Here is a 23,843-nt window from a genome sequence, read left to right on the forward strand (position 1 = left end):
GGCGTGCAGCGTCCTTTTCTGCGGGGCTGGAGCAGCAGGCCAGCACCCCACTGCCAAAGCTAGGGTGTCCTCCCTGCCTGGTCCGGTTCAGCTTCGGGCCCAGTGATGCTCTGAAGACCTGCAGGCCCTTGCCAGACCCCTCTAGCCCAGCAAGCACGTCACCTCCACCCAGGAATCCCCAGGTACCTTGTAGCAAAACACCAGTACAAACACCCAAGAAAGTATAAACACCTACCAATTCAGCAGTGAATCCACCCTCAGTGTGTTGCACGGAATCTCCCCCCACCTCTGCTGAATGAACCTTCCTTGGCCAAAATGGCCAGCAGCCCCTTCGCACCCACAGATGCACGGAGTCAATTACATCACCCAGCTTATGAAGGTTTTACTTGGGCTCTTGTTGGACAAATGTGGTATGAGCCCATGATTCTCCTACTAAAACCACGTCATTAACCTTGAATCTTAAATGTTTACCTTTCTTCCACCTGTTCTAGGTCACACTCACAGCACTGTCTTTGCTTTGCACCAAAATGTGGTGGGGGCAGGTGGCTCTCTCTCTTGGACAGATATCAAAGGAGATAATGTCCAAAGACTCTGAGTTTGAGCCCAAGGCGTGTGCCAAGCCCTGCCACAGACTAATGTCAAGCAGGCCGTTTAAAGTCCTGGGGTCCATTTCCTGATTTTCTCAAGTGAGGGCAAGGATCTCACCCAAGGCCCCAGTCTAAGCAGCTAATAAGCACTATAAACACCAAGTCACTGATAGAAAAGCAGCACTGAAAACACTACTTGTCACCGTATATGAGCAGAAGAGGCCAAAAGTCATACTAAAGCTAAGATTCTTGTAAAATTTCACAAATGATCAGGAAAAAAACCACACACCCAAAATTATGGCTTCACTTTGTCAGCAATTAAAGATCTATCGCCTGAATTCTGTTCATGCTCATTTTCTTTTTTTTTTTTCCTTTCCTTTCTTTTTTCTTTTGGATATTTAATCTCTTTAGGCCAGTAAAGAATCATCTTTTCATTTGTGGCAGGAAACTAGGCAGAAGACATAAATCTAACAGATAATGTTGTTATTTCCTAAAAATCAAATTTACTCCAAGGATTAAAAAACCCATTTACATCCAAGTTCCTCAAGGATGTAATTTTCCTTCTAATCTACATCCCAAAACGTTATTTATTATTAACACCATCGCCTGAGCTTAATAATTACCTGAGTAATTATTTTAATAAAGTGCTTCCAACTGGCGTGATATACAATTTGCTTTGTTGAGTTGTTTTTTTTCCCCTTTACCCCAGAAAATGTCATAATAGACAGTTAATTTCATAATAGTCTCTTGTGTTTAAAATCTGGTTCCTGGAAATGATTCATGCAAGTCAGCTATTAGCTCTGCGGTGACATTTTGCAGAAATGTCAACGACACCTCAGATGCACCTGCTTTGTTTGGCGGAAAAGGCACTTCGCCAATGTTCACAGTGAATAAGCAGCACTACCAGTTTTTATAAAATCCGTGTTCGATTGTTTCTCTAACCACTACTGAAATACGAGACAGTGTTTTCCAATGTATATTCGTGTCATAGCCCAGAAATCTGATATATGCACCAACTACGTGAAAATTCAATCCTGTTTTCATTTTCCAAATATAAGACACCACTTTACCGAGCAAGGTGGAGAACAGCTTCCACTATATTCGAGCCGTCTTTGGCACTGGTTTCACAGAACAATGCCCCATAGGTCTGTAGAAAAGAAACAGGCACAATTAAATGAAGTCTTTATTTGAGGCTCCTGGAATTTTAGCTTTTACAACCCACAAATAAAATAAACACATTCTCCTGTTGAGTATGCTAATAGCTAAGACATTGGATTCACAGTTTCGATACTTTAAAAAAAACAGTGAATTTGAGTCGAGTTATTCCAGACACAGCTCCTAGTCAGGGGGTTTTTATTTTGCCTTAAAAGTAACACAATACACAATTTCATGTTTTAAGGTTCTTATTCCCCACAGTCCTACCAGTTGCTACAAACGTTCTCTATCAGATAATCTGAGAGAGGTAAAAATGATAGCTTAAGGTAACCACTCACAAATTAAATGTCCATCAAAGGTATGTCTCCTTTGGGCCGGCAGCTAACATGCATCCTTTCACACTATCACCTTTTCCTATCAAGATTCAGCAACCTCCATGTTGCTAAAAACCAACAGACACTGTCTAGTGCTCTATTATTCTACCTCCCAGGGGTTATGTATATGATGACTGATGATATCACTCTCCTGCTTCAAGCCTTTCAATGCTTCCCGTTCCTCTCCAAGTAACGCTCAGATGCCTCCCCATGGCCGACAAGGCCTCTCGTCCATGTAGTCCCGGCCCACCTCCTAGCTTTACCTGCCACCCTCCTCCCTCGCTCGCACTGCCTCGGTTACTCTGACCTTCCCTCTGTTTCTCCAATGTTCCAAATTCCCTCCAACCTCACGATCTTTGTACCTGCTGCTCCCATTACCTGCATTATGCCCTTCCCCCCATCAGCCCCCCTTCTCCAGGCTGATTCCTAACTACCTTTTGAATTTTTCTGTAATCCTCCCCTGAAGTTAAGATTCAGTGCTGTCTAAGCCTGACACGTCCCTGTTATGTTAGGTCTTGCTATTAGGAAACCTCACAGCCCTCTGTGTTTTTCCTGCATTGCACCTGCCAAACTGTAACTGATGAAGTTATTTGTGTGTGTCTGCCTCAAGACAATGTCCCTGCGGGAAGGAGAATTGCATGTGCCATGGACCTGGGTGTGGGTGACGCAGTATCCTGTGGGGGTAAGGGGAGGATGTCATGGCCACTCCGGAGCATGGAGAGAGAGAACGAAATGAGGGGAAAAGACTCCACAGTGGGACCTCTACCCATGAGCCCTCGCATCCACAGAAAATATGTAACAATCCTACAGTGAACATGAATGGATTTCTAGTGGGAACGGGTAGTGCTGCTGCTGAGTTCTATGGCTAGGATGTTATGGGGTGACATGGAGACTGCCCCCGAGGGTGCAGGAGGGTAGGGGTCACGAGATGCATAAGTGAGCAAACGTTGGGAACTCAAAAATCCTGAGGAGGGGATAAACCCGGCGTGTGGCCGGGAATTATGCACTAAGGGGGCGTGTGGGACAATGTGGCACGCGGACTGCATACGTTTAATACGTATCTCCCCCAGAAATGAACTATATGAAGACAAGGACTGCCTGCTCTAGTCTTTCCCCAGCACACAACGAAGGGCATAGGATTAAACGTGCAGAATGAATCTCTTCTGTGCCTCACTGCTTAGCTTTGATGTTTAGCATGTTTGGTCCATAGTTCTAAAATTTAACAAGAAAGATTTTCCAACTTAAAACAGTGACTGAAACTTCTTTTTACAGTTCATGTGCACGCACTACAGCGCAGTCTCCCCGTGCGCCCACGCGCACCACCAAGGCAGGGGCATCAGATCAGACTGCAATGGCGTGGGCTTATCCGACCCCCGGCACCTCTGATGCCTTGTTTGGGAAAGACAGGTCCTAAGGGGGACCTGGAGCAGTCTCACACACTGGTTGTTACGGGAGAATGAACGCTACCCCCAGTAATCTACTGGATGGAAATGAACTTCATTTCTATACAAGCGCATAACCAAAAAATAATTTTAGACTATTCAACTAAGCATAAATCTTAGAGAAAAAAAAAAAAAGTTTCCCAATTCTCTTCCACCCAGGTAGCACACTGCCCTTTGGCACAGTAACCCTCTGGAACTAAACCACATTTTCTAAATGGGACACCCATTCTTTTGCCTTGACGTGGATTCCAGAATCAGAGGAGTCCAGGAGCCGGCTGAGGGTGAGGAGTAAGGCAGGATAATTCTGGCTGCTCCTTGTCAACGTTCTTCAACGGGGGAAAATGACCAAGTGATCATTTTAGCTCCATAAGGGGTTTAATCCTTGGTACAATTACTTACATTCATACATTCATTGAAGTGTGTGTAGCGGGGGTGGGGGTTGTGGGGGCACCTGGGTGGCTTAGCCGGTTCTGTCTGCCTTTGCTCAGGTCCTGGGACCAAGCCCCGTGTCAGGCGCCCTGCTCAGTGGGGAGCCTGTTTCTCCCACTCCCTCTGCCCCTCCACTCCTCCATTCATGCTCACGCGTGCTCTTTCTCTCTCTCTCAAATAAATTTTAAAAATAAAATAAATAAAGTGCAGGGGGGCAGCACTGGGAGTTCTGCCTGAATAAGAAGGCCAGGAGCCCCATCAAAAAGGGTGGAGGTTTGCCAAAGAACCTCTGAAAGCGAATGTAGACAGAAGTGAAGGGCCGCTGACTGCAAAGCTCATGAATGGCTAAGGTCTATCCCAACAGACCCACTTTTGCCCTTACCATGGCCAGTTTTTCTCCCAAGTATCCTGGGACACACTTCTGTTCCTCTGCTGTGGCAGCATCACGGAGATCAGCCTTGTTTCCTACCAACATGATAGGAATACTCTCCTGGGTTGCATCCTGCCAGAGGGAAAATAATTGTGTGCTCATCAAATAGTGAACAAGTTCCACTGACAAGAGCAGCCGTACCAACAGCAGCTTCCACTCTCCAAATGCCCCGTGGGAGCCACATGACCTGCAGGTAATATCTTCAAGCCTCAAAATCTCTCTACAAAGAGCCAAACTTCTTCCCATCGCCAGGTGAGACCACTGAAATTCAGAGAGGTTAAACAAGATCTTGCGAAGGCCGGGGCCACGGTCCAAATACTCCCCATCATCCCTGCCACCATACGAACCAATATGAACTCAAGGGGCATGAGCACAGAATTATACGGGGCCATGGCACCCACACAATTTTCTGCGACTTTCACTCCAAACGGTGCTGATGACAAGTCAACTTCATTATCTCAGGTACAAAACACACAGGAAATCCCTCAGCCATCAGGGGATAAAAACAGAGCTTGCAAGTTCCACACTCACTGCAATCTGGTTTACAACAAAAGCAAAATGTGAAGGTCCCAAAGGTCAACATTTTTCTTACGAGGAGTCAATTACCAATCATTCGAAGGAATCGATTCTAAGGCTAATGCTCTCAAATCAGCTCAGGCAAAGTCCCCGGTCCACACGGGGCCTGAAATCAGGCGAAATGCTGCATGTTTCTGCCTCAGTTTCCCCACTGGTAAAATGAAGGGGTTAGTGAGGGCACACCGCACCTCCGCAGGCTCTGAAGAGAACAGAGGATGACAACCTGACTGGCCCAGAAAAACAGTGTTCTGGTTCCTAGGCCAGGGCAGCGGCAGCCCTGACCAGGGCATGTGGAAGTGACCTTCCGCAGTGCCTACGGGTACCAGCTGTGCTTTCAGTTCGCGGTTACCCCTGCCCCAGGATCAAGAAATGAGCCTTAAAAACGATGGCATTACATTCGATTTCCTTTCTCTTCAGACCATTCTCCAACCGAGGGCACTGGAGTGCAGTAACAGCAGAGAGGGGAAGGGAATGAAGGGCGCTCTCCAAAACTAGGTGTTCCGTCCATTGAGGTGTTCATTAATTGTGTTCTTTGGTAAACTGTTCAGGTTCCAAGTGGGCAACCTTTGGAAGCCACTCAACATATACTCCCTTAAGTGAGCCAAGAACCCAAGCTTCTAAAGGATTTCCCAAAGTTATTCCAGTAAATACGGACAACTCCTTAAAGTCTTGACTCCAACACCACCTTCCAGGGAGGCTGCCCTGACCACACCATCAGGCCCTTTACCCTGCCTTCTTCTCGTTTCCACAATATTTATCATATTCTATCATTCCATTTATTTTATTTGTTTGTTGCTTGTTATGTTTCCCCTCCTCGGGTGCAAGCTCCCTGACTATGGGCGCATTGCAGGCTCTGGAACGTGCACAAAGGAAGCTCTCCAAAAATTCTCCACAATGTGTAAGTCGGGAAGAGAGCTCACATCTCAAGTGTCTCCTCCATTCAATGTTCACCCAAGTATTCAACCAATACATTACTCACAACAGGTAAGTAAATGGCCTTCGTTTTATTTTACCCACGGCTTTATTGTAGGACTGTATAACCCAGTGGTTTTTATCGAAGTGTATTAATTATTAATTCATCACTGACCTTCTACTACCCCTCAGCCCTCCAGCCTACCCCAACAATCACACTCTCAGTTTCCACCTGTATTTAGAGTGGCCACGTATAGAATTTCCTCACAGAATTTCCTCAAATTACAAAGGCTGAGCCATGGCAGAGGTTTATCATGCCCATTTTTCCCAAAGGTGAAAGTCAAATGCCAAGTGGTATCTAATTTTTCCCCATGGCAAATTCAAGAATTCATCTTGAACATAGTTTTCGTCCTTTTCAGACCGTGTGAAAGGTGATCCACGGAGCTGAAAAGGTCACTTACCACGTGTAGGTGATTAGCAAATGATGGCAAATTACGGGTCCCGGCACACACCATGGCTGGTCACTAAGGGCTATTTCAACACTGGCTGACCTTGCCTTTGGGCCTCCTGGCCTTGCGCATAATCCAAGGACTTAAAATGCAGACTAAGTACAAAAGTTTTAACAATAAAAAGCTTTGCCGTGGATTTTAAATATCTGTGGGTACGAGTCTGTGGGGATTATGTTACTCTCTGGACTCATTGCTCTATCCCAGGGAGGTCCGTCTGTTCCCTTGAGCAGATGCTTCTCCTCTGTGCACTAAATGCACCTTGGAACTCCTCTCTGGACACCAAAAGCTTCTTTTCTCAACACACTGCTTCCTCTGGTGCTCTATCAGAGCAGCAACCAGGGTTGAATCAGGAGATCCAAGGCCCCATTCAACCCCTGCCCTCTAAATAACCACAAGCCAGGGCCATATACTTTCTCTGCCTCGGGTTTCTCATAAAAAGTGAGAGTAACATTACACTTCTCACTTCTTTCCTCAGATATGTTACAGAGATGAATATAACATGTGGAAATTTCGTGAAATAAAAATGCTACATAAATGTCAACACACTTCCATCATATTTATAATAATTTTAGGTCCTATTTTCGTAGAACAAAATGCACATCTCACATCACTTCTTTAGTTAGAAAGAGAACATTAATTCTGTTTTTTTAAATGGTATGAAATAGGCCCAACAGAAGAATCTAGAAGCTAACCTGATATATAACAATCAGTTCTCTGTTTAGCCAACATTGCACTGTTTAATGACTATTAAAGATTAGAGATAATACACTTAATTGAAAAATTGTATTAGCCACTGTTTTTTTTTTCCAAGAGAGTATACTGAATGACAGCTTGAACTGTAGTTTTATGTTAATTATTAACCGTTGGAAGCATACTAACTGTGGTCAAAATCATTTCCTACTTTTAGAAATTATTTACCATGAAACCAAAGGATATGAAAGCTCCTCAGATGAAAGACACCATCTCATTTAACCAAAGGAAAAAAAAAAAGCACAGATGTTACCATGTTTAAAATACCATAAGGGGTTCTGATTTTATCTGTAAGAAAACCGGAAGTTTTATTCCCAGAAACTCCCTTCTGTGGTATCCATGGCTCTGTGGAAACTTGCCCAGCTAGTGAGGAAGAGACCAATACTGCCAAGTGCCATGAGACACTCCCCCTCTCACATCCAGTCCTTCCTGACGAGCCTGGATCTCTAATGGTGTGCACTTCAACAAAGAAGAGAAATCGCGTTTTCTAAGATGGTCTGTGACGCCGGTGTAATTTTTTGTTCCTTGGTTTTGATGTCTTACCTCAATCATGTCCACCCATTCTCGTACATTGAGAAAGCTTTTCTCGCACGTAACATCATACAGTAGCAGAACACCATCTGCTCTTCTGAAGTAAGACTTGGCGATACTTCTGAATCTGGCAGAGAGAAAAGCATGTAAATAATGGTTCTAATCAGTCTGTTGGTCAGGTGCTGCCCCTTCTTCATCTCTTTTATGCTCCCTTTTTTCTCATCTTCTAAGATAAGCCCCCATCTGGAAGAATCTCATGGCAACCTGGCACTGTGACAGAGCTACCGTGGACGACTGGAATGACTCAGTGGAAGCTAACAGAATAATTTGGGGTGTGATCTATGAGAGCCAAGCAGTTTCTCCATCAAACAATCCCAAGAATGTCTACAAACCCCAAAGGATAACCAGGACAACGCTGAGAGCATAATTTCTTAAAAATTTCAGCCCCGTCAACAAGCTTCCAAACCCACACATGGGACACAGGGAAGGAGATACACAAGAGAGAACATCGTGGTTTGGGGAGTGGGAAGGGAGTACTGTGGGGGTGGCGTGGAAGACGACCTAACAATGTGGAGTACCACAGCATGCCAGAAGCTTTATACCTGTGGGGTGCGGGGCGGTTCGCTAGGGGAAGAGCATACCTCAACATATATGTCCCAACTCTAAGCCAACCGCAATATTTTATAGCATCTTAAAAAAGGCCATGTTGGGGGCGCCTGGGTGGCTCAGTTGGTTGGGCGACTGCCTTCAGCTCAGGTCATGATCCTGGAGACCCGGGATCGAGTCCCGCATCGGGCTCCCTGCTCGGCAGGGAGTCTGCTTCTCCCTCTGACCCTCCTCCCTCTCATGCTCTCTGTCTCTCATTTTCTCTCTCAAATAAATAAATAAAATCTTAAAAAAAAAAAAAAAAAGGCCATGTTGACCACAAATGTTTTTTAAACGTTGAAAGTCTCAGTCTGTTAAGAGAATGTGAGCTCCATGTGAGTAGCTTTTGTGGATTTGTGTCTGCTTCCTGTGGAATCTTCACAGCCTGAACAGTGCCTGGTACAGAGGCAGGCTGCAACCCATACTCACTAGTGGAACAAGTGGAGAGATGCTCTTTCCAAAGAGTGAGGCAGGATTAAAACGTATGCTTGATGCTTCCGGTCATCAGCAATGAACGCAAGAGAAGGCAACGTCACCAGACGTGAGTTTTCTGTTTAGTTCGGGCCTCTGCCCTTGAACTGAGGGGAGCTAACAGATTCCCTCGTCCATCTTTTATTGAGCTTGGCTAAGTACTCTTCACACTGACATGTGACCTAAATTCTCTTGTTCAGAGAGGGCACTCTCCTTTTCCCAACTGAACAGCAGCTCAGAGGAAGCCTAATGATCTCCACACACAACTGACAGGTAAATGGAGGAGGAAAGAATGTGGAGACATGCAAGCATTCCTGAAATCCTAATATACTATGTAATTATACAGTGTATTATCATTACAGGATTATGAGCATTAAAAACCACCAAGTGTGCCACGAGGCCCATCTATGCAAACCAAAGCCGAGCCCGCTGCGCTGTGGAAAGCACTTGCCTCTCCTGACCGGCCGTGTCCCAGAGCTGCAGGACTGTTCGCTCTCCGTCCACAATGAGAGTTTTCATCTGAAAATCGACTCCTGAAAAGGAATTACAAGAGAACATGGGGAACATGATGTAAATAATTCCACTGGGTTTTACTCTCAAGCCCTCTGTAGATAAGACAAAAGCTGGCAAGCCGAAGCTGATGAGGTAGAGAGGGAGGAATGTGGCCCTTCAAGGAGGGTGGCCTTCAACTACTAATTACAAGTCAGACCACACATGTGTGCACAGATGCACCACCTGCAGGGTGGCTAACTTGGGGGAGGATTTAATCTACAGAGAAAAGGAAAACCTATGTTCTATTTGCCCGTGTAATTAGATGAACTCGGGTATGTCTCCGTGTTTACATGTGTGTGCTTGTGTGCACATTAATATGTGTATGTGTGTACGTATCTGTGTGTGGATACATATGAGATATGTATATATACTCTTTAGCAACTGAACAAAACACCGTGGTCTTTTTACGAATCAAATTAAAGTGAACTTTCAGCTTTGTTATCTTGAAAGGTATCATGAAGAACCATAAATTCACAAAGACGCCCATTGTGAAGAGGGTAATTAATCTGTTCTAATATTTCTAGTCATCAAAATAAGAACTCTTTAGATAAAGAAGAAAGGTGAATGATAACTTGCATACCCTCAACTCCTTTTACTGATTATTATGCAAATTTGGGAAATCAGGACACTTCTTCTCCCGTTCTCATGAGTGTTTACTCATGTATTCCGTTGTAAAGGAGGGGGAGGGATCATACACCTGGCTATGATCTTGACCATGACAAAGTGGCCATCAAGAAGGTCACTTTATCAACATCAAATGGCGTCTTATCAGAAAAGCTTTCCCTGGTGCAGTAAAAACTGCCTCTCTCCAAATTTCAAATTCTTTTATTTTCACCCATTGCCCTCCTTTGGGATGAAGTTTCCTTGCAGGCTGGGATTTAGTTGACTCTGTTCATTGTGTGTCCTCAGCACCTACAACAGTATCTGGCTCACAACAGAATTCAGGAAATGTTTGCTGAATAAATGAATCTGTCGTCTCTGATTCTAAACTTGGTCTGGTTGCTCTGACTGACTAAGTGGATATCTTTGTCGGTTTTCTTTTCCTAAAGTTGGGTCTTCGCCAAAACAGAAGAAGACCATGCTATAGACAAGGGCACACACACACACATACACACACACATATCCCTATATGTTATATATGTATACAGAGAGACCTGTGTATCTGTTTATCTAATCTCTAAGGAAAACAAGATCAAGCTAAAAGAAGGTCATTTCCCCATTACTGACGGAAGAAGGAACCATACCCAGGGTGGCACTGGTATTTCCTCGAAATTCATTCTTGCAGAGTCTCATGAGGAAACTAGACTTCCCCACTGCAGCATCCCCAGCGAGCACAATCTTGTAAGCCTTCTGTGAGCTGGAAGACTTAGGGTCGCCGTCCACCATGTCTGTCTAGGGGGAAAAAGCCACAATGGGTGACAAAGGTCGTGCCAGTGTTCTTCCTAGTAAGTTATACAGCACCGAAAATTCACAGTGCTCATGAATAAAATAACTCTGAAACTACCTACCTGTGGTGACAGAGCCGAGATGGGCTTTCTTGAAGAACTGATGATGCTGCCCTCACTAGCGGACCCCTGGGGTTTCCAGTCTAACATGGTGGCCACACCATCTGCACCAAACGTCTCTTCATCCCTTAGATCAGGAACCTGGTTTGTTTGTTGTTGTTTTTTTAGTCAGCCATTAAAAAACAAAGTCTCTCATTACACATATACATCATGGATTAAAGAGAAGAAAAATAGGCAGCTGAATCTATAGTCATTGCTGTTACGGAACAGAGTAGCCCCAAATGGCAATCTGTGGAAATTTCTCCCTACTCTGGTGGAGAAAAAAAAACCGTTCTACTGACTATGTTTCATATTTATAACCTTTAGGTCGTATTCCCATGACAGATACAAGTCAAACAGGGTGACAGATTTCTATCGAAGGTACAGCCCAGGAGACAGTGATTTCTGGGGCTTACATCTATGTCTGAAGCATCGCCCCCAAGGCTCTCCTGTGTGCCATGTGACCTCTGAAGTCCCCTCTGGTGCTTGTATTCCACCTCCGAGTCATATCCGTTGGAGTCTCTCAGCGTAGACAAGCCGCTGTCGAAGCAGCTCTCGGGAAGGCTGTCCACCTCACAATTCATCCTCTGCATAGGGTCACAGAGGGCCAACGAGTCACAGTCCTCATCCACATAGGAGGAGCGGGATGACCTGGTGATAAAGGAGAAGAGAGCTTTACCTGAGGGTTCACAAAGCTCAGGACTACACACAGCAGTGGACTCAAGAAGACCAACACTCTCACTTTTACCAAGAACCACAATGTAGTCCATGATTATTCATCAGGGGAAACAAAATGCTCAAAGCAACATCAGCTTATTCTGTGCAACAATCAATTAAGATGAAGACACTCAAGTCTAATATTTAATAAAAATGAAGCCATTTTTAAAATCACTTTATTTCCTGATACAAAAGGAATTGCAGTGTCCAGAGCATGAATGCAATCTCAAGTTAAGAAAAATGTATGCAGAAGATATGAACCTTTTTACTCTAATGTGGTCAGACCATATTCCAAACAGCTTGTCCATTTCTGGATAACAGCTCTACTTTTTAAAAGGGATGCTGAGAACCTGGATGGGAAAGGGAATCATGATGATGTAAGACCCTCAGACACAAGAAATGGTTCCATGAACTCAGCTTAAGTCTTCATGGTTTCCCCCTTCAAATATTCAGAGAGCTGAGACATGAAGACGAAGAATACATTCTCCCAGGATGCACAAGACAAAATAAGGGCCAGCTGATAAGCTTTTCTAGGAGTCATATTTCTAATCAATATGGTGAAAAATGACAGGCAATTAGAAAGGTATGGTACCAGAATACGACATATGAGTTTTCTGCCACTGGGTGTTGATACATAGTCTAGAAAGACTCTTGTAGGAGAGGTTTCACAGGGAGGTGCTCTGGATAAATGCTGGAACCCCTGACTTCTATGGACGTTTCCATTTGTAAAACTTTCTAACATCTTAAAAGTGACGGAGAAATTAACATCAAACAAGAGAATCAAAAGAAACCACATCATTTCCGTATTTAATACTTTTGTTTTTCCATCTGATTTTCACAAAAACCTAAGTTTATACTGAAATAATGGGGCGCCTGGGTGGTTCAGTCAGTTAAGTGTCCTACTCTTGATTTTGGCTCAGGTCATGATCTCAGGGTTGTGAGATCGAGCCCCACGTTGGGCTCCGTGCTCAGCTCTGAGTCTGCTTGAAGCTCTCTCTCCCTCTCCCTCTGCCCCTCCCACTCATGCTCTCTCTCTCTCCCTAAAATAAATAAATAAATCTTAAAAAAAAAAATATTTTAGTGCCATTAGCAAATGCTTAAAATTAACTAAAAATTAAGAACTTTACCACCAAACTCTCTCTAAATATGTTTACTCAATTACAAAGTCTTTATCCTGGGGGCACATATTCAAACCATACCACTAGCCTAGCTCTGTGTTTGTGTGTATACATATGTTTTTTTGTTGTTTCATCATTTATGAAATTCTCCTTCTAAAACTGATTTTAGCCACACTATAAGGAACCTAAGAAAACTGTTCTCATTATAATATAGTACAAACTACTTCAGCTCCATGTCATTATTAATTAGAACTTTTTTAAAAAATTTATTCAGATTTTTGATAAGGAGGGAAGAAGTGAAATACAGAATTGAGAAATCACTTCCATGAATATCTAGACTCCAAATTAAAAATATAGGTACAGGGGCACCTGGGTGGCTCAGTCGTTAGGCATCTGCCTTTAGCTCAGGTCATGATCCCAGGGTCCTGGGATCGAGCCCCACATCGGGCTCCCTGCTCCGCGGGAAGCCTGCTTCTCCCTATCCCACTCCCCCTGCTTGTGTTCCCTCTCTGGCTGTCTTTCTCTCCCTGTCAAATAAATAAATAAAATCTTAAAAAAAAAATAAAAATATAGGTCAACTTATATATGTACACCCTTTTAAAAAGTAAACTATTCTTACTTGCCCAAAGAATATTTTCGTAAGTAAGTTTGTACAAATATAGGACAAGCTATATTTTTGTTACAAATCTTAGAAAAAACACAAAAGGGGCGCCTGGGTGGCTCAGTTGGTTAGGCGACTGCCTTCGGCTCAGGTCATGATCCCGGAGTCCCGGGATCAAGTCCCACATCGGGCTCCCTGCTCTGTGGGGAGTCTGCTTCTCCCTCTAACCCTACCCCCTTTTGCGCTCTCTCTCTCGCTCTCTCTCGCTCTCTCAAATAAATAAATTTTTTAAAATCTTAAAAAAAAAATAAAAGAAAAAGAAAAAACACAAAAGTTTATACAAGTTAAAATCCAATAGGGCCACAAAAGCAATAAAATTAAGCTTACAAGTTTTTATATTAGCATCAAAAAGAAAATAAAATGTGAACTTCTTATATTAAACTAATGACCCTCCAAAGAGGACATCAGGCCAGACCCTGAGTGGGTGATGGGCACCCAAGTGCTATACTCCTGTCTCTCTGAGCCACTGGGGTGTGATGACTTTGTCCCTTAGAACCTACTCTTGAGGAGTTCTTAATTCAGTACTGATGAGCCTAATTCATGGTGTATAATCTTTTCCAAAATGAACCATGGTAAAATTTCCAAAATAATTTTCAGTTATGGTATCTTTTCCCCTATATGTTTAGAATTTATCTTAAATATCAGTCAAGAAAAATCACACCACACCCACACATTTTTAAAAAGTAATGTCTATTTCTCAATAACAGAGCAAGTGAGCTGCCTACATGTCTATAAACCATCAACATTTATTATTTCACAAATAAGTGAGCAATGAAAACATCCGATACCTGGACAGGATTTTCCTAAAAGTGATCACCAATAAGCCCTGGTAATAGACCTTCCTGAAAGGGGACCTGACAATTTTGTTATCACCAGGGTAGTTAAGTACATTATTCTTTATTTTTTGGTTGATTTCAAGTTTTTATTTAAATTCTAGTTAGTTAACATATATGGTAAAATTGGTTTCAGGAGTAGAATTTTAGTGATTCATGACTTACAAGTAACACCCAGTGCTCATCTTAACAAGTGTCCTCCTTAATACCCATCATCCATCTAGCCCTTCCCCCACACACCTCCCTCCATCAACCCTCAGTTTGTTTTCTATAGTTAAGAGTCTCTTATGATTTGCTTCCCTCTCTCTTTTGTTTGTTTTCCCTCCCCTATGTTAATCTGTTTTGTTTCTTAAATTCCGCATATGAGTGAAATCATATGGTATTTGTCTTTCTCTGAGTTATCTTGCTTAGCATACTACACTCTAGCTCCATCCACATCATTGCAAATGACAAGATTTCATTCTTTCCTTTTTTTTTTTAAGATTTTATTTATTTGACAGAGACACAGCGAGAAAGGGAACACAAGCAGGGGAGTGGGAGAGGGAGAAGCAGGCTTCCCGCCGAGCAGGGAGCCCAATGCAGGGCTCGATCCCAGGACCCTGGGATCATGACCTGAGCCGAAGGCAGACGCTTAACGACTGAGCCACTCAGGTGCCCAAGATTTCATTCTTTTTGATGGCTAATATTCCATTGTAGGGATTGATAGGTGTTTTGATACTGAATGTGTAGATTGCTTTGGGTGGTATAGACATTTTAACAATATTTGTTCTTCCAATCCATGAGCATGGAATGTTTTTCCATTTCTTTGAGTCCTCTTCAATATCTTTCATAAGTTTTGTATAGTTTTCAGAGTACAGATCTTTTACCTCTTTGATTAGCTTTATTCATAGGTATCTTACTGTTTTTGGTACAACTGTAAATAGGATCTATTCCTCAATTTCTCATTCTGCTGCTTCATTATTGGTGTATAGAAATGTAAGAAATTTCTCTACGTTGATTTTATGTCCTGTGACTTTGCTGAACTCATGTTATCAATTCTAGTAATTTTTTGGTTAAAGTATGTCATCTGCGAATAGTGAAAGTTGACTTCTTCCTTGTTGATTTGAGGGCCTTTTATTTCTCTTTGTTGTCTGACTGTTGAGGCTAAGACTTCTGGTTCTATGTTGAATAACAGTGTGATAGTGGATATCTCTCTTGTGTTCCTGACCTCAGGGGAAAAGCTCTCAGTTTTTCCCCATTGAGGATGATACTAGCTGTGGGTCTTTCGTATATGACCTTTATGATGTTGAGGTATGTTCCACCTATCCCTACTTTGTTGAGGGTTTTTATCAAGAATGGATGCTGTATTTTGTCAAATGCTTTTTTGGCATCTATTGAAAGGATCATATGGTTCTTATCCTTTCTTTTATTAATGTAGTTCTTATGCTTTCTTTTATCCATTGATTGATTTGTGAATATTGAACACCTCTGCAGCCCAGGAATAAATCCCACTTGATCGTGATGAATAATTCTTTTAATGTACTGTTGGATTCAGTTTTGGTAGTTTGTATGTTTCTAGGAATTTATCTATTTCATCCAGATTGCCCAATTTGTTGGCATATAATTTCGCATAATATTCTCTTATAATTATTTCTATTTCTGTGGTGTTGGTTGTGATCTCTCTCCTCGTTCGTGATTTTATTTATTTGGGTCTTTTTTCTTTTTGGTAAGTCTGGATAGGAGTTTATCAATTTTATTAATTCTTTCAAAGAACTAGCTCTTGGTTTCATTGATCTGTTCTACTGTTTTTTGTTTGTTTCTATATTGTTTATTTCTGCTCTAATCTTTATTATTTCCCTTTTTCTGATGGATTTAGGCTTTATTTCCTGTTCCTTTTCTAGCTCCATTAGGTATAAAGTTAGGTTGTGTATTTGAAACTTTCCTTGCTTCTTAAGGTAGGCCTGTATTGCTATGTACTTCCCTCTTAGGACCACCTCTGCTGCATCCCAAAGGTTTTGGACTGCCATGTTTTCATTTTCATTTGCTTCCATGCATTTTTTTATTTCTTCTTTAATTTCTTGGTTAACCTAGTCATTCTTTAGTAGGATGTTCTTTAACCTCCATGTATTTGTGGTCTCTCCAAGTTTTTTCTTGTGGTTGACTTCAAGTTTTACAGCATTGTGATCTGAAATATGAGTGGTATGATCTCAATCTTTTTGTACTTGTTGAGGCCTGATTTGTGACCCAGTATGTGATCCATTCTGGAGAATGTTCCATGTGCACTCGAAAAGAATGTGTATTATGCTGCTTTAGGATGAAATGTTCTGAATATACCTGTTAAGTCCATCTGGTCCAGTGTATCATTCAAAGCCACTGTTTCCTTGTTGATTTTCTGCTTAGATGATCTGCCCATTGCTGTATGAAGGTTCTTAGAGTCCCCTACTATTATTATATATTATCAATGAGTTTCTTTATGTTTGTTATTAATTGATTCATATATTTGGGTACTCCCAGGTTGGGGGCATAAATATTTACAATTGTTGGATCTTCTTGTTGCATAGACCCCTTAATTATGATATAGTGCCCTTCTTCATCTCTTGTTACAGTCTTTGGTTTAATATCTAGTTTGTCTGCTATAAGTATGGCTACTCCGGCTTTCTTTTGATGTCCATTAGCATGATAGATGGTTTTCCATCCCCTCATTTTCAATCTGGAGGTGTCTTTAGGTCTAAAATGGGTCTCTTGGAAGCAGCATATAGATGGGTCTTGTTTTTTTTGTCCCTTCTGATACCGTCTATCTTTTGATTGGAGCATTTAGTCCACTTACATTCAGAGTAATTATTGATAGATAAGAATTCAGTGCCATTGTCTTCCTGTAAAGTCACTGTTTCTGGAGATTTTCTCTGTTCCTTTCTAGTCTTTGTTACTTTTGGTCTTTCCTTCCCACAGAAAGGGTCCCCTTTAATATTTCTTGCAGGACAGGTTTAGTGGTCAGGAACTCCTTTGGGTTTTGTTTGTATGGGAAACTTTTTATCTCTCCTTCTATTTTGAATGACAGCCTTGCTGGATAAAGTATTATTGGCTGCACATTTTTCCCTTCAGCATGTTAAATATATCATGCCACTCTCTTGCCAGATTCCTGTGGACAGATCTGCTGCTAGCCTGATTTGTCTTCCCTTGTAGGTTAAGGATTTCTTTTCCCTTTCTGCTTTCAGGATTCTTTCCTTATCTCTAAATTTTGCAAATTTTGCTAAGATATGTCTTAGTGTTGGCTGGCTTTTGTTGAATTTCATGGGAGTTCTCTGTACCTCCTGGATTTGGATGTCTGTTTCCTTCCCCAGATTAGGGAAATTTTCACCTATAATTTGCTCAAATAAACCTTCTGTCCCCTTTTCCCTCTCTTCTCCTGGGACTCCTATGATAGGAATGTTATCACACTTTATGGAGTCACTGAGTTCCCTAAGTCTGTATTTGTGATCCAATACTTTTCTTTCCCTCTTCTTTTCAGCTTTATTGTTTTCCATAATTTTATCTTCTTTTTTAAAAAAATATTTTATTTATTCATTTGAGAAAGAGAGGGAGAGCAGGGGGGCAGAGGGAGAGAGAATCTCAAGCAGACTCTGCACTAAGCGTGGAGCCCAATGCATGGCTTGATCTCAAGACGTGAGGTGAAACCAAGAGTCAGAAACTTAACCGACTGCACCACCCAGGCACCCCCATAATTTTATCTTCTATTATCACAGATTCATTCCTCTTCTTTGTCCGTCCTTGTTGTCATTACAACCAATCGGTTTTGTATCTTGGGTATAGCATTTTTTTTATTTCAGCCTAACTAGTTTTTAGTTCTTTTATCTCTGGAGTAAGGGATTCTCTAGTGTCTTCTATGCTTTTCTCAAGTGCAGCCAGTATCCTTATTATTGTTGTTTTAAATTCTGGTCCAGGCATATTACTTATATCTGTTTTGATTAGATCTCTGGCTGTGACTTCTTGTTCTTTCTTTTGGGGTGAATTTCTCCATCTTGTCATTTTGTCTAGGTCACTATTTCTTTGTGTGTGTTAGGAAAGCCTGTTTATATTTCTTGCTCCTGAGAGTAATGGCTATACTAAAAAAAGGTCCTATACTCTCCAGGACCTGATGCTTCAGGAAGTGTTTCAGAGTATGCACTCTGCTCTTCTATTTTGGCTGTTCTTTCCCTCAGGTCAGTCCTCTGCAGAGTTTCTCCTTGCTTGCTGTGGGGAGTGTTTGGACCTTGTTCAGTATGTGGCATTTTAACTAGGTATGCTCTGGTCTGTTTATTAAAATAAGCCCAATCCTATTGCCACGGGAGCTGAAGCTCTGCAACACTCTATGATCAGGAGACTTGGTGCATGCAAGGGGTTTGTGCTGGTCTTCTGGGGGAGGTACCCACTGCACTGGTTCTCAGGTTGACTTGCCCTAGTAAAAATGCACCTGTGGGGTGATGGCTCCAGCCTCTACTGGCGGCGCTGTGTTGCTCACTGAAGTCTGTCAGTGTTGATGGGTGGGGGAAAATGGCATTGCCCCACTCTCTTGTCCCTGGAGCAGGGAGTTTGCACCTGCTACTCTTCAGAAAGCCCTCACAGAAGAGCAGTCTTTTTCCCCTTTTGTGTCCCCAGCTTCCATGAGATCTCTGCCTCCACCCTGTCAGCGTCCACGCTGTCTGCCTGCCAGGTGGCACAGTACCCCTGTGTTTTATCTCAGGAGTGTGGTTGGGTTTCAAAACTCCAAATTTTAGGGGTCCAGTGCTATGCGGATCCACACTGATCATCTGCGGGAGGGTCTCACCATGCTGCAGCTGGTGCCAGTTTGTCCCAGAAAAGCAGCCATATAATCACATGGGGGCTTGGAGTTTATGGTAAAGTGCAGCAAAAAGCTGGCCCCAAGGTTTACTGCCCTCAGCAGATGTCTCTGTTTCTATGCTAGCGAACGGGGCAGCACATTGGTGCCTGCCAGCACTTTGTCCCCCGAGAGGCCATGCCACCTCTCCCAAATGCACTCTAAGAAGGGGAACTGTTTCTCCCCCAGCAACCCAGGGGATCTTCAGACCACGCTGTCCACTCCCAGGCTCTGCCCTTCTTCCCCAAAGGACCACTGCTATGCCCACCAGGCTCTACCCGGCAGTGGCAGGGACGTCTAAAACTTCGGACTTTGAGCTCTCTGCTTGTAAAAACTTGCCACTCTAGCTTTCCCAGTCAGTGGCTTTGGGGAAGTGTTTCTCTTGCGTAATCCCCAGGGCAGTGCTTTCCATCTATATCTTTATCTCTCTCTCCTCTCTCCGAGATCAAGGCTCCCTCCCCTCTGCAGCACCCACGATTCTTTCTCCCCAGAATCATGTCTCTGCACCTCCTACCTTCGATGATGTGGCTTCTTTTCTCCCTCTAGTTCTGCATTTTGTTCTCTCAGCATTCAGATCGATTCTCAGATATTTGGAAGATTTTATATTTATCTAGCTGTGTTTGAGGGACGAGGCATGCATAGGGTCCCCCTATTGCTCTGCCATCTTAACCCTCAGTACATTATTCTTTAGAGCAAAAGATCTCAAATGCAAAGGGAATGAATATGAATTGGAAAGTTGCATTGGAAATGGAGAGCTGGAAGCCCATAGTTTATGCATTCACTTCTACTTTCAAGGTTTGATATGCTCCAAATTTAACTTTTTAAGTAACAACAATGGACATATGTATTTATACACACAAGTACATACATGTGATCTTTCAGTCCTTGTTGCTAGATCTCAAGTTACGGCAGGACCAATATATCCTTCATTTGATTCAAAATAGAGCTAAATTCTCACTTCTGTTAAGTCTCTCTGACTCCTTCAATACAACAGCTCACAAACATCTACTAGTCATATTTCTATTTGTTTTGAAAGTTTCCTTGTCCTCGAACACAGCTTACATAATATTATGCTGAGCTATTAAACATTTGCAGATCATGCCAAGAGTCTCAACATCATATCCTGTATATATGGCAACATCCTACACTATAGTTCTGCTTGTTTCCCTGTAAGAGTTCTCACAGAGTTCACTTCTGAGGAACAAGACATAACGAGGGAATGAGGTCAGGGGAAGCATACATAAAATCAAGTCATAACAATGTCTTATGGAAATCACTTGCCCTCTCTGAAACATTTCTACTTTGAATCTTTACATGTTTCAAAAAATTAAAATAACATAGTAGAAAATAGAAATTAGTGCCCAAAGTAGATTCTACTGTTTTAATTCATCTCTAAGGAAATTTACTTTCCTTTTCACTCTGATCCAGAATTCAAACGAAAAGTAAGTAGGTATTCCCATACCTGTCATAGCCCAGAGGATGAGGAGAATGACCATCAAATTTGGGACTGCTTCTAGAAATTGTATTCCCTGGTGATATATTATTTATGCGCTGTAATACACAAAGTATATAAGCAACATTTGGTTATTCCATATTTATACATAATACATATACACACACATATATATAGCACACTAATTAACTTCTAACGTAATTAAAAGTTTGGTATGGGGGGGGGCGGAGCAAGATGGCGGAGGAGTAGGAGACCTGGATTTCGTCTCCTCTCAGGAATCCAGCTGGATAGGGATCAAACCATTCTGAACACCTACAAACTCAACAGGAGAACAAAGAAAAGAAGAGCAACAACTCTCTCATCAGAAAGCGACCACTTTCTGGAAGGTAGGACGTGCGGAGAAGTGAATCCGAGGCGATATTCGGGAGGATAGACGGCGGGGGAGGGGTCTCCGTCGGCCGCTTCTGGCGAGTGATAGAGCCGCGGAGCACAAAATCGGAACTTTTAAAAGTCTGCTCCGCCGAGGGACGTCACTCTGGTGGCTGAGCGGGGGTGGAACCCTCCGGGACAGTGTGGTCTCAGGACCCTCGGGGTCACAGAAAGACCGGGGGTGCCTGAGTGTGGCAGAGCTCCCAGGTATCGGAGCAGGGAAGCCGGCTGCAGAGGCGGAGCCCAGGCGCGGGCTCTCAGCTCGGGGTCGCCATAAACCGGGATCCGCGGCACAGTCGGGCCCCTGCTCCTCCAGCAGGGACCCAACGAGCGGCAGATCCGGGGAGACTCACCTTCCTCCCCCGGGAGGAGCCGCGCGGGAGTGCACCGCAGGGATCTGCTGGGTTTGGAGACTCCACCCGGGGTCGGGTGCCAGAGATAGAAGCGCGCGGTCACAGGCCGGGCGAGCACGGAGTGCGGCCGGAGACCAGGGAGACGGGAGTGACTGGCGGCTTTTCTCTGGGGGCTCACTGAGGAGCGGGGCCCCAAGTTCTCGGCTCCTCCAGGGCGGAGATTGGGAGGCCGCCCTTTTCACTCTCTGCCTCCAAAGCTGCACGGAAAGCTCACAGGGAACAAAAGCCCCGGAGAGCAAACCCGAGCAGATTACTTAGCCGAGAGGGGGCAAGGGCGGGGCAATTCCACCTCCGGCAAAGACATTTGGAAACCACGGCAACAGGCCCCGCCCCAGAAGATCAGCGAGAACAGCCAGCCAAGACCAAGTTTACCGATCAATGAGAACGGCAGAACTCCAGCGCTAGGGGAATACTGCACATAGAATTCACGGCTTTTTTACCATGATTCTTTAGTCTTTTAAAGTTAATTTTTTTTTAACTGTCTTTTTGTCTTTTTATTTCTTTTTGAATTTTTCTTTTTCCCTTTTTCAACCAACATCTTATCAATCCCTTTTTTAAAAAAAAAAACATTTTTATTTTTCATTTTTAGAGTCATATTCTATCCCTTCATAGTAGTTACCCTTATTTTTGGCTTATATATATATAAGTTGTTCTCTCTTTAAAATTTTGAGATAGTTTCTTCTAACAGATTAAAATATACCCTAAATCTCTAGTATATGGTGCTTTCTATTCCCCTGCCTGATCACACCCTCTCCCTTTTTTTTTCTTTCTTTTTCTTTTTTCTTTTTTTAAATCCTCTTCTTTCTTTTTTCAAACAACTTCTTATCAATTCCTTTTATAAAATTTTTTATAATTTCCATTTTTACAGTCATATTCCATCCCTTCATCCTATCAACCCTTATTTTTGTACATATATAAGTTTTTCTTTCTTTAAAATTTTGGGAGGCACTTTCTTCTAAAAGACCAAAATACACCCCAAATCTAGTGTGTGGCACTGATCTATATACCAGCCTGCTCATATTTGATCACATTCTGGTTTTTTCTTTTGTTGTTGTTGTTGTTTTGTTTTGTTTGTCTTTGCTTTTATCTTTATCTTTTTCTTTTTCTTTTTTTTCTTTTTCTTTTTTCTCTCTTTCCCTTTCTTATCCCACTGCTTCAGGTCTTTTCTGATTTGTTTAGAGTATATTTTCTGGGGACGTGGTTACTCTGCTAGCATTTTGTTCTCTCATGAATCTATTCTCCTCTGCACAAAATGACAAGACGGAAAAAATCACCTCAACAAAAAGAACAAGAGGTAGTACCGAATGCCAGGGACCTACTCAATACGGACATTAGTACGATGTCAGATCTAGAGTTCAGAATCATCACTTTAAAGATACTAGCTGGGCTTGAAAAAAATATGGAAGTTATTAGAGAAACCCTTTCTGGAGAAGTAAAAGAGCTAAAATCCAACCAAGTCGAAATCAAAAAGGCTATTAATAGGTGCAATCAAAAATGGGGGCGCTAAGTGCTAGAATAAATGAGGCAGAAGAGAGAATCAGTAATATAGAAGATGAAATGATGGAAAATAAAGAAGCTGAGAAAAAGAGAGATAAACAACTACTGGATCACAAGGGCAGAGTTCGAGAGATAAGCGATACCGTAAGACAAAACAACATTAGAATAATTGGGATCCCAGAAGAAGAAGAAAGAGAGAGAGGGCCAGAAGGTATAATGGAGCAAATTATAGCAGAGAACTTCCCTAATTTGGGGAAGGAAACAGGCATCAAAATCCAGGAAGCACAGAGAACCCCTCTCAAAATCAATAAAAATAGGTCAACACCCCGACATCTAATAGTAAAACTTATGAGTCTCATAGACAAAGAGAAAATCCTGAAAGCAGCTCGGGAGAAGAGATATGTAACCTACAAGGGTAGAAACATTAGACTGGCAACAGACCTATCCACAGAGACCTGGCAGGCCAGAAAGGACTGGCAGGATATATTCAGAGCACTAAATGAGAAAACTATGCAGCCAAGAATACTCTATCCAGCTAGGCTGTCATTGAAAATTGAAGGAGAGATAAAAAGCTTCCAGGACAAACAAAAACTAAAGGAATTTGCAAACACAAAACCAGCCCTACAGGAAATCTTGAAAGGGGTCCTCTAAGCAAAGAGAGAGCCTAAAAGCAACATAGACCAGAAAGGAACACAGACAATATACAGTAACAGTCACCTTACAGGCAATACAATGGCACTAAATTCCTATCTTTCAATAGTTACCCTGAATGTAAATGGGCTAAATGCCCCAATCAAAAGACAAAGGCTATCAGACTGGATTAAAAAACAAGACCTATCGATATGCTGTCTGCAAGAGACTCATTTTAGAACCAAAGACACCCCCAGATTGAAAGTGAGGGGGTGGAAAACCATTTACCATGCTAATGGACTCCAAAAGAAAGCTGGGGTGGCAATCCTTATATCAGACAAATTAGATTTT

At 42.6% G+C, this 23,843-nt stretch overlaps 1 protein-coding gene across 1 annotated transcript in view; it reads right to left on the reverse strand.

The window, feature by feature from the left end:
* Positions 1-23,843, reverse strand: part of RASEF (RAS and EF-hand domain containing) — an 84,064-nt gene that overhangs the window by 5,008 nt on the left and 55,213 nt on the right. The window contains exons 9-16 of the mRNA XM_035024378.1: positions 20,533-20,621; positions 11,324-11,558; positions 10,872-11,009; positions 10,608-10,755; positions 9,263-9,344; positions 7,708-7,822; positions 4,370-4,489; positions 1,658-1,734 (exon numbers count right to left, since the gene is read on the reverse strand). Of these exons, the coding sequence (XP_034880269.1) occupies positions 1,658-1,734; positions 4,370-4,489; positions 7,708-7,822; positions 9,263-9,344; positions 10,608-10,755; positions 10,872-11,009; positions 11,324-11,558; positions 20,533-20,621 (1,004 nt within the window). The remainder of the gene's footprint in view (positions 1-1,657; positions 1,735-4,369; positions 4,490-7,707; positions 7,823-9,262; positions 9,345-10,607; positions 10,756-10,871; positions 11,010-11,323; positions 11,559-20,532; positions 20,622-23,843) is intronic.

Source organism: Mirounga leonina, unplaced genomic scaffold, assembly GCF_011800145.1.
Source record: "Mirounga leonina isolate KUSES-001 unplaced genomic scaffold, KU_Mleo_1.0 Mir_179, whole genome shotgun sequence".
Lineage (NCBI taxonomy): Eukaryota > Metazoa > Chordata > Mammalia > Carnivora > Phocidae > Mirounga > Mirounga leonina.